General features: G+C 49.5%; 1 protein-coding gene across 15 annotated transcripts in view; it reads left to right on the forward strand.

Moving 5' to 3' along the window:
* The window catches only part of CAMK2G (calcium/calmodulin dependent protein kinase II gamma), a 163,689-nt gene that overhangs the window by 132,677 nt on the left and 13,293 nt on the right, over positions 1 to 17,719 (forward strand). For 5 of the 15 annotated variants that reach the window (XM_030569650.1, XM_030569651.1, XM_030569652.1 and 2 more), the window contains 4 exons: positions 11,533 to 11,601; positions 13,080 to 13,124; positions 13,800 to 13,848; positions 16,438 to 16,551. In XM_030569650.1, coding sequence (XP_030425510.1) covers positions 11,533 to 11,601; positions 13,080 to 13,124; positions 13,800 to 13,848; positions 16,438 to 16,551 — 277 coding nt within the window. Of the gene's footprint in view, positions 1 to 7,856; positions 7,890 to 11,532; positions 11,602 to 13,079; positions 13,125 to 13,799; positions 13,849 to 16,437; positions 16,552 to 17,719 lie in introns of all 15 variants that reach the window. The other 10 variants (XM_030569654.1, XM_030569660.1, XM_030569657.1 and 7 more) reach the window with 7 other exon arrangements.

Consider the following 17,719-nt stretch of genomic DNA (forward strand, 5'->3'; position numbering starts at 1 on the left):
TAGTAGGATGCCTATGGAATCTAGTAGGATGGGATTGAGAAACCTGCATCAAGTGACACTGTGCCTGCCCCATGAGGCATTGCAAACCCTTCCCAAAGCACCCTGCAGCCAGTTGGCCAATGGAATAACTACCCACAGCGCACTGCTCTGTCTCGATGCAAGAGCTGCTAGTATGAATGCACTCTGCCAATACAAGGAGCTAGTGTGGACATGCAACAGCGGTTTAATTAAAGCGCTTTAAAGCTGCATAACTTTTATTGACAAAACTCTGTAATGTAGACAAGGCCTTAGATTGTAAAGCCCTCTGGTAGCTAAAGTCCTCCTCCAGCCGAAGGGGATTTGCAGAAGGCCACAGAGAGTGTACTTTCAGGCCTCTGCTTCACCAGGCTCCCTAATGGAGCTGGGCCCCCATTTATATTCGTCAGCTGGGACTCAGACCCAGTCACTGGCTGCTGCCTAGCTGGGTTAGCTGATTCCTGGCGCCTCCTTGCTGGCCACCTCTCCAGAACAGGAGTGGCTGTTCCCAGGCCATTGAAGGGAGTAACCACCTGGTTACAGGGTAATATCAGTGTGAAATTGCTGCGCCATGTAATATAAATGGATCATGTCCCTTCAGTTCTCACCTGCCCTCTGCCAATCATTGCATTGCATTTCCCCAGGGCTTGTTAGAACATCCCAAACAGCTGCTGCTTTTAAATCTACCTGCCACACTAATGCATCTTTCTACTCTCCTTCTCTCCCTCCTTGTACAGAATCCCCACCCCACCCCCAAAAAAACACTGGGCTCAGACCAAGGATAGTCCTGATTCTCTCCTGCATCAGCAATTATCTTTGTCTGCATAAATACATCACTGTTTTAAAGTTGATCATGTCACTGCCCATGATTACAAACAGTGGCATTTCCCATTTAGCAAGGGCAGTCCCGTTGAATTGTCGTGGTCCAGCACTCAATTCCTAGCCCTAGAGGGCCGTGGGAGAACTGATTACATGCTCATGACATTTTTATACATAGAAGTGCTATTTGAGGTATTTTAGCCGTTTAAAATGTATTATTTATATGTTTTTGCCTCTGAACTCTTTGCATTTGGTTTCATGATAACAAGCACCTTGCTTTCTAGGTGGGAGATGCCAAAAAATGGTCCCAGTAACATTTAATGAATGCTCACAACCAGTCTGAAAACAGTTTCTCTGTCACATACAGCATATATGGGATTGTGGGAGACTGGAGGTTTCAGCGGTGCTCAGAATGAGCTACATAATTTTATTCACAGCTCTGCCACTCATGCATACTGCACCCATCCCAAACTCGCCACACCATCATTCATATCTTTCATACGCTCATCTTCCTCTGTCATCAATGGCAGCTGTGTGTACGTAGCTTAAGGGAGAACTGGGCTAAAAAGTATTAAAAGTTTCAGCGTTTGGTAAGGTGAGGTTTATGCTGCAGACCCAACCTCTCCTTTTCCCCCTCCCCCTCCACACACCCCAGTTCAGTCTTGTCTAATGAGGAAAAGGTGCTAATGTCTTTTGCTTTAATTTTTTGCTAATGTTTAAGGATCAATACAGTAATTGACCTGGGAGGCACACCATGTGTATTTAAAAAAAACACAAAAACACCTAAGGAATTCTTAGGATATACTCTGCCTTGAAATCTACAAGGGTCAAGCAATTTACATTATCAGAAAATTACCTAAAGATCCTGTGGAAAGCCTAGGAATAAAAGCCTGAGGTTGAAGCCATGCTATTTAGTGATTGTTGAGGGAAACAAAATAAAACGAATCAAAGCCCAGCTTAACCTCTCACCCTGGGAAAACCAGATACTTTATACAAGAATCTTGGAGAACACCTTAGATCGATCACAGTAAATAGTTTGTCAACGTCCAGGAATACATGCTTCCAGCCATCAATGGGGGAAACTGTTACTCCATTTTCTTATTTATTTGTATTTCAGTAGTGCCTAGAGGCCTTAGCTGAAATCGAGGCTCCACTTTGCCCTGCACATTACATACGCATAGCAAAAGAATCTCAACTACATAGCTTTCAATCTAAAGAGACAGGCAGATGGAGGGTGAGGGAGGAAACAGGCATAGAGAGCTGAAGTGATTTGCTCAGTGAGCTGCTCTGTGCCCAATATCTGTCATGATATCACCCCCCTTTAAACCCCAGAATAACCACACTTTGTGCAGTGATGGGTTTTGTAGTAAGCATGTTGTTCATACCCAAGAATGCTCTTTCCAGTCTCACATCGAGAGAAAATTCCCTGCAGATGATTGCAGTGCAAGAAGCCATATAAAATAATTGTGCTAAGCCCTCAGAACCCAGTTTGCTTCTCCAGAGCAGGAACTACTCTTGCTAACTTGATTGGAGTCACTGTTTACTTCCTGCAGCATCGTCTAGTTTGCTTTGTGTTTTCTGTTGGGCTTGGAATGATTTCTGCCTGCCATTTCTAAGATTACTGCTATTGTGTCGGAGGTGGAGGGGGGTGATTCATTAGGTACTGTTGTTTTCTGCTGATTTGTTTGTCATTACCTAGGGCAAAATTCCACTCAGATCCCAATGTAGATATTCTCCTCTCCTTTTATGGGTGGCTGCTTGTTTTTCCTCTCTAACCTCTCCTACCCATCACAATACAAGTGTTTCTGTTCGGCTCTCTCTCCTGTCCCCAAAGGCCACCCCTTGGCCCCACCACCGACTCACCCCCAACTCATCAAACATACTAGGTAAACCATTGCCATAAGTCCCTCTCCTTGGACTCTGCTTGGAATAGAAACCAGGTCTCCTAAGTCCTGTGTCCTTCCACAAGACCAATTTTCTACTCCAGTCATAACCTGTATTGCGCTCCCGCTGCAAGTGTTGATACAAGGCAGTGACAGAGTGGACCCCTTTACCTTTCGTCCTCCCATTGAAAACTCAGCCCACCTAAAGCTAGGCCAACATGTCAGACTTCTGATGGATAGTGATATCTGTTAGGTGTGATTATTTTTTTAATGACATTTTTATACTAGCCAAAGCCATAGTGTAAAAAGTGCTTTTGCTGATATAGTTTATTTTGCTTAGGGAACATGTGTAAAAGCTGTCCTGGCAAAAGCAATCTTTTGCTGGTATAAACTCTCTCTGCTAAGAGAGTTTCCCACTATAGCTATGTACTAGCAAATACCATGCCTAATACATCAAGTCAAAAGACAGCTGCTAAGATCCTCCTCTCTCCAAGTCTGACCACATCACCTCTCCCTCTGAATCCCTCCATGATTTCTAGTTTTCACCATGTAAAGGTTGAGCTTCTTGTTCGGCTCTTCAAGGCCCTTCACATTTCTTCCCCTTCCTACTTATTCAGTCTTGTCCCTTATCCCATTCCCCGCCCCGGCATGCTCTGGTCCACCAGTGATTCTAGACTTGGCTGGCCACTGTCTGCTTCTTCGCATATTCCCTTGTTCATGAAACAGCCCAGCTTTCAACAGAGCAGTAAGCCCCGAGCTCCCTCCTTCAGATCGTTCTCAATACTCACGTCTCCTGGGAGATGGATAAGGAATTGACCAGCCCAGGACTTGGTAAAGGCACTGCTGGGTGTGGCTGATAAATCCCTCTGTTTTTTAGAAAGGAGTTGCCTAACAAGCTTAGCGCCTACCATCCCCATTGCCAGTTTGCCGTAGGTTGTATCCTACTCCTGCTGCTGCTGGCTTTTTGTCGTCTTAGATGTTAAGGTCTTTGGGACAAGGACTATCTAGTGCACAGCACCTAGCACAAAGGGGCCCTGATCCTGACTGTGGCCTCTGGAGTCAGAAAAAAAGATTTGGGGATACTTTATGGCAGTCTCTTAGGAAGTAGTGTTGCCTCATAAGAATAGTCACATGGTCAGGGAAAACGGTAAATACAATGATCACTGGCTCAGAGGCATATTTCCAGCATCTGGAAACACACTTTTTTTTGCTGTCGTTAAACAGAAGAAAGCACCTTTAGCTGTCGAACAAGGAATCTCTCCCTGCTTTTTATCATCTGTTAATATATAGGTGCGCCTCCTCTAGTAACTTGGTGAATTACCATTGGAAGGTTGTTCTAATCAGTACCTTTTCGATTAGAGAGTCAGGATATTTAAACTTAGAATTTGATGTGGGCTACAAGCTTTCCTCTATTGGAGACTGCAAGTATTTTATCATTTCTGGAGGGGTTATTTGGCTGTTTTAAGAGCAATTTGATTGATAAGTTAACTTCTGTGGAGAGCACTATCTACCATTATTGTTTGTATGCGCTAATACTACTGCAAGGGACCCTCTGGAAGTGCATGTAAATGGAGAATGAGTGGCTTTGGGTTTGGATACCATGCTGGCCCTGCTTGAAGCACTTTATGGCACTAGGACAGTTTGGTGTAGCTGTGAAGGGCTGCATTTCTCTCCATGGGTGTCACAGTATTAAAAAGTGCTGTCACGATCTCAAGTATATTTTGACATGGGTACTTTTTTGTTTGTTTGTTTTTTATGTTTTTGAGCACTGATTAATCATGTAGTATCTAGTCATAAGATATACCTAGGTCTGTCTTGTGGAACAACCTTAGATTCCAGTTAGTTTTCCTTTTTTTGTGTGTGTTAAAAATCTGTTCATCCACTTCTTATTGTTTATCTGGTATTTTTTTCCTGTTTATATGGCATGGGGATTATGTGGTGTCCAAAACTTCCAGAGTCCTTCCTGTTTGGTTAATGGTGTTTGAATTTAAGCTGTACTTTGATTAGTAGGTTAACATTCAAATCTGCAGAGAGCTTGAGATATCCTCTTCCCTGTGTAATTCCTGGGGAGAGGTAGAGGGTGGTTGTTCTTGTATTTTTTGTGTTACTTTGGTTGTACCCTGTGTTGATACTGTGATCTGACAGACAACTGTTTCTTTGCTAACCTTTTCATGAGCTGGTAATTTAAGTCTGTTGTGCCAGTGCTCATGATGATGCTGTATAGGTGGGAATCAAATATAAACTGTCCTCAGAGATCTGTATGTCTCGTCTCTTCTGTCTCTCCTCCCCACTCCCCTTTTTTTCTTCTTATTGGAAATGTATCAACGTGCTGAATCAGATTGATTCTGCCCCCTCACCACCACCCCCGTGGAGAAGCTTCCCTGTAGCATGTGGGTGCAGGTTAGACTGAGTTCTGTCTGCCATACGCTTCCATAGATTTGTAGAAGAGGGTGAAGCCTAAAGTTTGAGGGTTGGTTCCTTGGCTGGTGTAAATGGTCACGGCTCCTTTGGCTCCAGTGGAGCTATGACAGAATACACACAGATCTGTCCCTGGGGAAAGGAGAAGAGGTGCTGGTTGCAGGTGTTCTTGGTTTTGGTTGCCTCAGGATTTACTGCCATGTTCTACGATGATGCTTAGGTCATTGCTGCTGGCTTTCCAACCCAGCCCATTGCTTTCCACTGACTTGACCTAAAATGAGACTGGATTTGGCTGGCTGACTTAACCAAAGGACCAGGGCTGGTGCAAGGATGTTTCGCGCCGTAGGTGAAACTTCCACCTTGCGCCCCGCATCCCCGCCCTGAGGCGCCCCCCCCCACGGCACCGCCCCCCCAGCTCACCCCTGCTCCGCCATGAGCATGAGCGCCCTGAGCACACCGTCACTGCTTCACTTCTCCCACCTCCCAGGCTTGCGGCACCTAAACTGATTGGCATTGCAAGCCTGGGAGGCGGGAGAAGTGAAGCAGCCACGGCGTGCTCGGGGAGGAGGCGGGGCAGGAGTGAGCTGGGGCGGGGGGTTCCCCTGCATGCCGCCTCCCCTCCTTGCTGCAGGCGGCCCTCCCTGTGTTTCCCTGCCCCAGCTCCCTCTGCCTAAATGCCAGCGGCGACCGGGACGGCCGAAGATCCGGCTGCCGCGGTCGCTGCTGAAGAAAATGGCGCCCCCCAAATCCCAGCGCCCTAAGGCGACTGCCTAGGCCCCCTAAATGGTTGCACCGGCCCTGCAAAGGACAGTCCCTGTTCCGAAGCCCATAATGTGGTATGTGAGTATTCAAAAATGGTCCTTTGAATGTTCTTCCCTGGGGGTTATATCTTCATCGAGATCATTAATTGCAGCCATTTGGGTGGCCCTGCAAGTTTCAGAAAAGCTTGTGGAGATGCTATCATGCCCTGGGAGAAAAAGCCCTGGAACATAGGATGGAGGAGGGCCAGGCCCTGCTGCCTCTGTGAAGATGGATGCATGGTGGGCCACGTGTGAGCAGGTCTACAACTACTGAAGAGCCCCAAACTCTCAGATACAGGGTCAGAATGAGGCAGGAAATAGCTTTCTGGTTTGCAGTTGTTCATATCTTGCCTACCTGGTCCCAAACCATGCTGAGTGTCTGAAAAGGCATCTAGTGCTGTGTGTGTGTTGGGGGGAGCATCTTATTTCTCTGAATGACTGTGTCCGTATGACTTCCTCCGTACATGTGTGAGAGCACTGGCAGAGCAATGGATTAAGGTTGGCTTCATGCCCAGGCCAGATGAGGACCCATAAGGTAACAAAGCATCATTCTAGTGATCATGGAAGAGCCCACAAGCTAGAATGTGGAGACAGCAGGGGAGGAGGGAGGTGGTGTGGTGCAGGGCTCCTAGTCTGCACAACTGAACCCTGCCACCGTTTCCTCTCCTTTGAATTGGGTGCACTGTGGTACTGTGCATTACGGGACATGCTCAGAGGTGGCCCGTAACATGGAGGGAAGCAGCACCCATTAGTGAAAGAGCAGAAGCCGGGAGAGACGGGACTGGATGGTTTCAGAGGAGACAGACAAGTGAGAACCATGTATGAGGTAGCTCGGCTTACCCAGTGAGGAGGGTTGGTGGAAGCAGTGCAACACCATAAAAACCATGCTGGTCTGAAGTCAGAGAAGTGGAGAAGGGAGTGGCCTGGGGTGGGTAGCGTCTACCATGTGTTGAGAGGGGGGACTTGGCTGTTGGAGAGACGGTGTTACGAGAGGTGAGGGTGGTCCCCCTTGCTCAGACAGGAGGCAGTGTGCCGGGAGGAGGGATGGGAGAGATGTCTTCGAGGACCTTTGTGCCCCTTATTCCACTTCTGTGTGTGAGAGGTTCTCTGAATACCAGCTGGGGAGGGTGTGTCACCCTGCAGAAAGAGTGAGTATTGAATGGGTTGGCTGACCCCTGGAGGCTAGCTCCAGGGACAGTACAGGAAGGGTTCGTCCCCAGGCTCCCCCATAGCCTGAGTTCAAGCTGCTCGCCCAAGGTAAAAGCAGAGTTCCCATGGCTTCAGTGCTATTTTAACACTGGTTAACTGACCCAAGTTAAGAACACACCTTGTTTGTAGTGCAGACAGACCCTGAGTGTGGGAGCCCGTCCCCCATCTCTCCCTGGGGGTGTGTATCAGCTCCCCTGGCCCTCCCCCTTTCTGTGTGCCTAGGGAACCCTTCCTTGTTCTCTGCACCCAGAGATGCCCCAAGCCCTCCCACTGCATTCCTTTTCCTGCCCTCTGAGTGCATGGCTCTCCTCCCTCTCATCTGCATGCATGGGGGGAGGGGGTGTCTCTGCCTGCCCCTTCTCTGTGGGAAGCAGTGCTTCTCCCTCATCCCCAGTCTGGGTGCATTTGCAGGCACCTCTTTGCATGTGAACATTCCCCTCCTCCAGCTCTGTGCATGTGGGTGCCTTTTTCCTCACCCCCATCTCTGCACATGTTGGGTGTCTTCTCCCTGGTCCCTCCCCTCCCGTGTGTGGCGGGGTGTTCTTTGTTAACTCTGTCTATACTTTGCACCCTTTCCGTGAGTCTGCATTTCTTCTGCTTCTCCTTCCTGCCCCAGGGGAGTGTTGGTGGCACTAACGTGTGAATAGTTTCTGTGCTTTTCTTCTTATTGCCTCTCTTCCTTCTTTTTCCCCTCTCTCAATGGTGTGTCCAGAAAAGGAAGTCGAGCTCCAGTGTGCATTTGATGGTGAGCACCTCCCGTAAGCTGCCTGTGATCTGTGCGTCCACTATTCTCATGCCATGCACGCTCAGCTTGTGCTCATCACCCTACATAGCATGTCTGTGCAGGGGTTATGGGAGGAAGTCATCTTGCACTTTAAAGGTCCACGTCCTCACAGAAGGGGCCACGTGATTGGTCAGGAGCTGGCCAGTCACCAGCTTCTATTCTGTACAGAAAACTGGCTACTTAAAATGCAGTTTAATATATCCGGCCATTGGCGGCTGATCCAAGGAGAAACAAATGAAGTCGTCAGCTCCCCGGTGGGTCTCGGCAAAGCGTGTTGTCTGAACGTGGGCTTGTCGTTCTGCTATAGAAGTGCCAAAAGAGGAGCAAGTGGTGGTAGCCCTGCAGTGTGAAATGAAAGGAGTCACCCTGATATGGCAGAGGCCTCTCATGGAGCTCCACGGCACACACGATAAAAGGTGCGGGCACAGCACCACCTGGTGGCTCAAAGCTGCCCTTAATTTATTTTCTTTTAAATTCTATACTGAAAAGGTTTATCAGCCCTGTAATCCAGAACTCCCTGTTATCCAGAACTGTTACGTCTCCCAGCATGAATCAAGTACCCAGTGACACTCTCCCCACTGTATCCATTCCCCCTTCATGCATCCGAATGTGTTTGCTGTCTCTAGAACATGTTGGATAAATGGTGATGCGCTGATATCTCAAGCGAGCAAAAAGAAAACCAGCCAGTGCCGTATTTCAGGGAATGATCTGCAGCCCACTAGCTACTGCCCATGACTCTATCTCAGAGATGTGGGTGGTAACTAACATGCAGGAATCTACTGTATCATTGTCTGCTGTGTTGCAGCTTTGCCTCCTTTCAGATGGAACAGGAGCTCCCTAAGGCAGGAAGGGGAGCAATGTTGAGTGATGCCAGAGCAGAGGAGTTGGCTTCTCTATTACTCCCTAGGAATTCTGCCCTCCCTCTGTGTCACTGGGATTTATTACCTGTAAAGTTTTAAAGTACCACTTGGAATACCCCAGGGCAAAATTTGACTCCGGCGGCTGCAGCCCTCCTTTTCTCAATCCCCAAAGTATTAAACGTAGGGGTAGGAGTTCTTGGCGTCCATCTGTCCTCTGCTGCTCAACGTCAGTGCCTACCCTTACCCTCTGCTCGTTGCATCAAGGCAGCTGGGAAATGAGAACCAAACAATGTCTCAGGGATCACTGGGGCAGTGAAGCTTGGAAAAACAACCAGTGAATACAAGGCGGGCCTAGGTGACCAGTGTTTGCTTTCTTTCTTCTAGCTGGCTGGCACATGTGTCTCCTTAGTGCTATGGTCACTGGTCTGTTTTCTCTCTTGCACCCTCTGTGTTTGTCTGTCTGTCTGTTTGTCTGTCTCTAGTTGTCTAGCTCAGAGAGCTCTTTCAGTGGTTCTGCCAGAACTGATCATATCAGGTAGCTTTTCTCAATGGCCTGATGCTTTCCTAGGTGGACTGCCTTCTTTTAAAAGTCAAGATCTTCCTCTGTACTGCGTGAATCTGTAAAGATACTTGGTGCCCAGTGGTTTCAATGAGGGGGCAGGGGTGTGCATCCACGTGGCTCACTTGTATGCTTACGGAGTCCACATGTGGGGTGCCTGCCTGTGAAAGTGAAGAGCAATTGGCTAAATGGCCACAGAGGCCCAATGAGCAGAAATCACTAGATCAGGAAACTCCCTACAAGGTACAGAGATGTGAAGCACACCAGTCACGTTTTCTGTGTCCTTGATTTCGTAATGGCTCCATTCGGGAATTAAGTACGATGCTGTGGATCTGGTCAGCTGGTGAATGTCAGGGACCTTGATACGCTGTGCAGAACTACCTCTTCCTTCAGTTCTGTTGGGACATCAGTGGGGTCGGGATGGGCAGCTGGATGGAGAATGGGTCTGCTGCATGTGTTTTGAAAGCTCTTGTGGGGCTGAGTTGAGTGAGGCAGCTGGCCCTGAGACCAGGGTGATTATCAGCTGTTCTGCAGTGAGGTTTGGGGTTGTAATGACTCCCTCGGAGGTTCTTTTCATTGAGCCCCGTGGGTGAAGCCATTCCAGAGCTCAGTCAGGTATTCAGCCACATGGCTGCTCCTTCCCATGTCTGGCACCACCAGGCTAGAAACACCCCTGCCCAAGCCGTGTACATGAAAGGCCGGAGAGCAGGGTAATGTGTGGCCAGACCGAGATGCAGGGAGTGTCTGGTGTGTGCATGAAAATGCTGCTCCTTTCCTAGCTTTGAGGGCTGGGCAGGCCCACCGTACTCTGTCCCCATGGGACCTGAATGGAGCTCCAGCGGGGCATGTGGCTGTGAAAGGAAAGCCAGAGAAGAGGAGAGTGATGGGGTGCTGCACAGGAACCCCTGCCCCCATGTTCTCTGCTTGCAGTGGGTGTGATTTAAACTCTCACCAGGCCTTTTGTGATTCAGTATCTGAATTCTTCATTGTCCAGCCTTGGTTTTGGTTCCTGGGTGGTGAGGGGGTGGATGTACTGGGGTCTCCTGAGTCACCCTCCCTCTGTGCTGCTTTTGAAAGTGGGGTAAGGGAGGAGGTGCAAAGAGGCCAGCCAGCTTGAAGTCTGAGTCCCTATGAGTCTGATTTGATGCCAAGGGATTGCAGTGAGCCTTGGTGCTACTGATTTTACCTTGTTGCTGGCATCAGGTAGAAGGGAAGATTTAGGGGGAAAAGGGGTGAAACTGTCTCAGTCACAACAGCCCCGTCTCCTGTGTAGGGGACAGGACTGTTTCCCCAGCAGTGCAGCACAGGCCCTTGGGAGACTCATACAGGGTCATGGTTGGATTTCCAGGCGAGGCAGTGCACCATGGGAAGCAGCCTCAGTGCATGCTGGCCTGGCTTCCAATGAGACATGGGCTCTGCGTGTTCCTGATTCAGCAGGGCCATTCTCACCAAACAGAAGGTCTTTGTCCTGCAAGCAGGAGGGGAGTTGGCAGCTCTGCCTCACCATTGGGCTGTGTGAATGAGGAGGACAGAGTGTTACTCACCTGCCCTGTCTACAAGAGACTCGCTGGGGAAAGACACAAACCAGCTAGGCAGCCTGCAGGACTCACTCACCCCTGGAAGCTTTCTTCATGCTCTCGCCCTAAAGTCACTCCGCACATCCCCATCGCCCCGTGTCCCACCTGACCATCTTCTTTGGGGCCCTGGCAGCATCGTCCCATGCCTGACTTCCCAAAGGCACAAGCCCAGACCAGCCATATCTGAGATTGCCCCACTTGTTTCCTGTACATATCACACTTGTAGTCTGTCTTACACAGCCCTGGGTCCTCATCTCCTGGAGCCACTGCCAGCTCCCAGCCCTACTGCCCCAGAGGTTCTTGTTTGCACCTCTCTCTACCTTCCTTTCCCCTTTGGGCTGCTGCCTCTTTTGCTTTCCTTTCCCGTCACTCTAACCATCCATGCATATTTGGGTATTGGTACATCTGCTTGCACCTGGTCACCTCTGGGGGAAGGATGGTCTCTAGTGACCCAGGATGGGTTCCCTTGTCCTCATCTCTTGCTGCAAGATGAGTCTGTGGGGAGGGGGGCTGAGGAGATGGTGGGGAGTTACTAGGACAATACTGTAAAGATTTGCTGACTCTGCTACCCAGCAGAGGAACTAAAACAATCTGTTTTTCTGTCTCAGCCACAGAGCAACAACAAAACCAGTCTAGTAAGCCCAGCAAAAGAAACTCCCCCAATGCAGACGTCCATGGTATCTTCCCTGACTACTACTACTTCCTTGTCTTTCCTGTTTGGGTTACTTTTGACTCTTGCCTCCCTGAGTGCTGCTTGTTCTGCTCTGTCTGAGCTTGTGTTTTGGCTTAGTTCTATCTGTTCCTCTGCTGCTGTGGGGTCTAGTCACAGCCATAGGGGGCTGCGGAAGCCGAGTGGAGTGGTGGTTGGATGTGGGGACTGCAGCTAGCCTGGACTACCCCTTGCATCATCCCTGTGTAATTCTCATCTCTCACTTGGGGGAAACTGGTTTTGAAGAAAACGATGGAGTGATGGAGCCATTGTCCAACACCCAGGAAAAGGAAGCATGGACTTCAGGCCACCGTGAACGGGTGGGGTGGGCAGATATGTCTCGATGGAACCCCTTTGTGGCTCACTCGCCCTATTGGCTGCGAGGTTAATCACCTTCTGTGCTGTCATCACCGATTCATGTTCTGCAGCATGCAATGGGGTTGTAGGGCACGCTGTGCCTGGTATGTTTAGCAGCCCAGCCCAAGTGTGTTCAACCTGGATACCTTTGGAAGATCAGGCAGCAGTCAAGTAGGTAGTGGAGATGGATGGGTGTGTGTGCATTGTTGTACCATCGCAGCCCCTGCTGTCCTTGCTGATCCACCCAGAGGAGTGATGTCAGTGGGTGAAATGGGGCAGTATCCCACATGTTGTCTCCAGAGCAAAGGGATGAGTGCAGAAACCAACTTGTGCTCCTGGAGGCCTGGCAGCTGCTTTCTGTAACATTCCAGAGAGTTTTTTTCCTGGGACATTTCATAATGTTAAGCTTCCCCCACATTGGCTTTACCTGCTACTCTTTTGGTGCTGAAGGCACCTTTTTGATGCCTTTTTGTGTTACAAATGTCTCATTTGGGAGATGTTTGTTTTAGCAAATTATGCATTTTCCTTTGCAGCCCAGTTCCCTGAGCAGTTCCTCTCTGGGACACATTGGCTTATTTTATCCCCTTTTTTTCTTATGGAAATTATCAATGTCCCTTTTCAGAATAAAAAAATCTGGCAAACTCAATGGAAAGCTGGGAGACAAAGGCCCTTGCCCCACCCACCACCATCCCCCTCCCCCTCCTCCCCCAAAAATCTGTTCTCTGAGAGCTGAGGGCTCATTGCTTAGTCAATTGCCTTCTAGAGGGTGGAGATTTATACTCACAGCTGCTAGCTGGTCACAGGTTTAAGGTGTTTGTGCCAACACCATTCTCAAAAGGCAAATTGGGTCCTGGTGGGTGTTTAGGGGCTTTGTCTCCTTGTGAACGTAGCTGTTAGTTGAGCATCTCTTTCTTTTCAAGAAGCCCTTGGAGCAGGGAGTATGTGTTTGGACATACGTTGGCAGCTTGGAGTTTGTTTCTGTGGTTTGTTTCCATGTTGGTCACTTTTTCTGTGCTTGTTGGAGAGTGAAAACAAGGGGAAAAGGTTTGAGAATCTGAGTTTAATATCTCCCCCCACCCCTTTTCCTAGGAGCCTCAAACGACTGTTGTCCACAATGCCACAGATGGCATAAAGGTAAGGGGCACGTCACTATTATTTTTCCTTAGAGAAACATCCGTGACCCTAATTTCTGCCCCTTTGCTGCTGCATCACAGGATGACTGTGAACAGTTGCTCTGGCACTAGGAGGGTTGTGTTAGCTGACTGGGGGGGTCTAGAATAGTTGGGCAGGGAGGGATAATAGATCCCAAGTCAGATTTCACTGTCCCTTTCCTGACCCAGTGGGCAAGATCCTCACCAGGTGCATACTCATGGTAGGCAAGATGGGAGAGTCCTGTGTGCCTCTGGTGGGCTCTGGAGTTGGAGACCAGTTCCTTTCAGTGCGCTCTAATGTAAAGTTGTAGGTGACCCATATTCCCTCTTCTCTCACCTTATAGGAGAACTCTCCCTGGGGTGAGTGGGGAGTTGTCCCCTATGATATATACCCCCAGGGCTTGGTGCTCCCTTCTTGAATAGCCCCAGCTTTGAGGGCTTGTGCCACTTCTTATGAGAGGATACTCCAAAGCCTTGCTGCTAGGTATTGACTAATACTTGGCCGTTTCATCCCAGTCCTCTTAGTAGTACTCCTTCTATCATCCCGTTCCTGTCCCTTCCTTTGTTTTATGCTTCCCCCATCCTCTTCTACAGACAAACGGAAGTGTCTTCAATCTGCTGACTTTGCCATCTAGTAACGTTCTCTTGTGCCATGCAGGGTTCCACAGAGAGCTGTAACACCACCACTGAAGATGAGGATCTGAAAGGTAGGTGGTACTGTGGGGCTGTGGGCAGGAGACTCTCGAGGTCCAAACTGCCACTGGTGTTGCAGAGTTCAGTCATCGTGGTCTAACATCCCCAGAGCTGTACATCTGATTCGATTCTTGAGTTTGCCATGGCTTTGTCTGCCATGCCTATTGCAGTGGGGTCATGGATAGGCACCCTTTGATGGACACCCAGCCAGCCAAGCCAAGCCAGTTAACTGTAAAATCCCCCTTGGTAGCTGTTCTCTGCTTGCCTTACCTGTGGAGGGTTAACAAGCCCATTGGTAAAAGAAAAGGAGTGGGCACCTGACCAAAAGAGTCAATAGGTGCCCACTCCTTTTCTTTTACCGGTGGGCTTGTTAACCCTTTGCAGGTAAAGCAAGCAGAGAACAGCTACCAAGGGGGATTTTATAGCTAACAGGCTTGGCTGGCTGGGTGTCCATCAAAGAAAGCTTCACCCGCAAAAGAGAGCGAGAGAGAGAGAGACACACACACACACTTCTGTCTGCTTTGAGGAAGTGGACAGCTTGGCTTTTAGGGTGTGTGAGCCCTCCATGCCCCGAGTTATGTGTCTTGTTAGTCTCATGGTGGGAATTCTGTCCTCCTGGGCATTGGAATCTCTCCATTCCCAATCATTTACAGGACTGGAATCTCTCTATTTCTTCCCCTCTCCAGATCTGGAATCTAGCTGTTCCTTTCTATGTTTTGACACAGCTTGCCGGGGATTGAGATCTTCCTGTTTCACCCCTCTCCAAGGAGCTCTCTGTTTCCACACCCATGTCTTTTGGATGGATGTACTGTCTCTGGTCCAGGGCAAAGGGACTCTGCTCTCTCTGTTCTGTTTTCCCTTTGCAGATTCCCTGGCTGCCACAGCATTGGGGCATTTTAGAGTAGAGAGATGGAATTGTATTAAAGAGGGGGATGAAATTGTATACTTCTCCATGACCACGTTGTACAATCCTTTCTCCTTCTTGTGATGGGCTTACATGAGTCAGACCTGCCTGGCCTGGAGCGCAGTGTTTCAGCAGCTGCTTAGTACACTGGGAGGTGTAAGCAGGTCAGGTAAATTCCAGCCCCGCTGAAGAGGAATGTGGTGGAGGAGACAGTGCTTTCCCTGGGAGCAAATTCTGAAGTCTCTCTTTTGAGTGAAGAAGAGGCAGTAGGAAGCAGTGGGGCACAGGTATTTTCCCGCCCCTTACAACCAAAGTCTGTTATGTCAAACACCCAGGACAGCACTAGTTCTAGCCCTGCCAGGCTCAGGAGGCTGTTCTCACTGATACCATATCAGTTAGCTGGGATGATTCCTGACTTGCTGCATAGCTGCTGGCAGCTGTTCTGAGGAGTCATGGGGGCAGAGAGACACACTGCTGGCTGGACAAACTCTCTAATACAGGTCCAATTTCAAGGGGAGACCTGACCTCATCACATGCTAATGCTGTAGCCCTGACTTCTTTCCAAAGTGAGGATAGAATGAAGCCAACTTGAGGTTTGGGGACTGGATGACTCAGGAGATTAGTAATGGCTAGTGGAATGTGTAGCCTCTGATCCCTGGAGACATGGGTCAGAAACCAATTTGTACTCTTTAATCTCGAATAGATGACTGTCCACATTGTGAAGTCGCTCTTTATTGAAGCCCAATACCATTGGCAGTTTGTGCTTGGCAGAGGCCCAGAACTGGAGCAGCGGGTGCTGCAGGTCTGGAGTGAAGGGCATTAGCAGAGCTGTGAAGAAAGAGGAGATGGTCAGAACTGGCATAGCAAGGGGCCATGGGTCGGGATAAGATGCATTGAGGGGCTATGTAGGGAACCTTAGGCTGGAATGGCAGGGATGCTGCGGCTCAGAATTGGCGTTTACTGACTGAGCTGTGGGAGTATCTTCTTAGGACTTGGAAGAGCAGAAGATGCTGCGGTGAAAGGGTGGTGGCAGGGAATAGCTTGCACAGTTACTGTCTGCACTGTGCCTAGTTCTGGCTAGTACAGTTATCCCTTTACTTCTAAGAGTGCCAGCACTCACCAAATGCTTCCTTATTTAACTCCTCCCCCGAAGCAGTTAGCTCACCAGAAGTTGAAATCCAATGAGAGGCTCAGAAGCAGGACCCCTTTTTCTCTATCATACACAGACACACTGCGGGTATCTTTCCCTGTTTACAATGTATTTGTATTTGTCACTCGAGCCAAGAAATTAATCCTCCTTCCATTGCTATGCGAAGCCTGGAGTCCTCAGCTCCCTACACAGCCAGGCCCCTGGAGAACGAGGAGCTATTTTGCTGCTGCTGAGTTTGAATGAGATAGATTAGGCAGGTGTATGAGGACAGGCTGATGCCAGGAGAGCAGTAGACAGCTTCTAAGCACATGGTCAGTGATGCCTCAGTGAGCAATTGGTTGGAGTGTAGCAGGGCTGAAAGGAGCATGCAGTTCTACTGAGGGACCATGTCGTAGCGCAGGCTGCTTGCCTTTGTGCTGGAGGGTGCTCTTTGCAGGTTTCTGTGCCCAGCAATGTGGTTTCTTTAATGTTCTCCTTCCTTTCTCTTTTTTTATTTACTGAACTGCGTGTTTTGTTTGTTTTTGTGTTTTTAATTCCCTGCCATGCTAGCTCCCCCTCTCTCCACCGGGGATGGCAGCTCAGTGCTTGAAGGACGGAGGCACAGTGAGAGCAAAACACAGACTGAGTCCATGCAGTCCCAGCTTTCTCTCTGTTTCTCAGCCAGTAAGTCCAGGGGTGCAGCGTCCTTCCCACCCTCCCTCCACCCTCCATATGACCTTCCTTTCCCCAGTTCCCTTCCAGAGGGTTGATATTCATTTCCAATACTTTAGCACATAAATAAATCCATCTCCCCTCCTCCACATGCTGAAATTCTCCAGAGCCCCTTGTAAAATGGACCCTCATCCTGGCTAATTCCATTCCCTTGCTTCCCTGTGGATAAGGCATGGCATTCTCTGCAGTGACACTCACTGGATGACATTGCACAAGTCATGTTGCCTCACATGCCTAAGTTTGCCCAGCTGTAAAATGGGAATGAGACTGGCCTGACACTCGGGGTGGTGTGAGGCTGAATTGTTTCCTGTCTGTGATGAGCTTTGAGCTCCTCAGATGGAAGGTGCCATGGAAGTGCCGAGTACCAGTAGTAGGGTGAGTCGCCTCGCAGGATTCTCTGAGAGTAGGGCTGTGGCAGCTGGAAGACCCCTTCCCTGTGCCTTCTGCCATGTCTGGAGCTCTTTGTGTAGCCTTGACTCTGGAAGGGCTTTCCCTCTGCATATGCATCTCCGTTGTGTGTCTCGTTCAGTGCCTCAGTGGGTTTGGAGCTGAAAAATCCTATCAGTTATCACGTGTTCTCCTGGGTCTTCCCTGAATCTGTCGGCTCTGTAGCATCCTGGCAGCAGAGACACTGTAAGAGCAGGTGGTTCGGCTATCCATGCCCCTCCATGTAGGCATGTCCCGGAACAATCTGCTTGGGTCTATTCTCCTAGTGGTCTCATGGCCTACCCAGAGGGGAGCATAGTGGAAAAGGCCACAAGTGTAGTGATGCCTAGGGGTATTGGGAGCCCTCCTATGAAGCTGTCTGTAATGTGTGGGAGGGAACAGCTGCCCTCTCCTCTTGTCCTCCTTTGCTGCCCCCCCTCAGACCTCTCTGTTAGCTCGTTTGGTGAAATGGTTGCGCCGCCCATTTGGAAGCATCTTCAAGAATGTGTGGCTTTGATAGGTGCAGTGACGAGGGGAGAGGGTCCTCCGTGGCCAGCTGGGAAGGGAAATGATCTGTTAACTCCAAACTGCTGTGCCCTCTCCAGCATGGCTTCCTCCCGTGTCCAGCCACCCTGGCTGTGGTGCAGTGCAAAGTGCCTACCCCCTCTCTGAGCGAGGAAGGATTCTCCCCTCT

The sequence above is a fragment of the Gopherus evgoodei genome, chromosome 7 (genome assembly GCF_007399415.2).
Source record: "Gopherus evgoodei ecotype Sinaloan lineage chromosome 7, rGopEvg1_v1.p, whole genome shotgun sequence".
NCBI lineage: Eukaryota > Metazoa > Chordata > Testudines > Testudinidae > Gopherus > Gopherus evgoodei.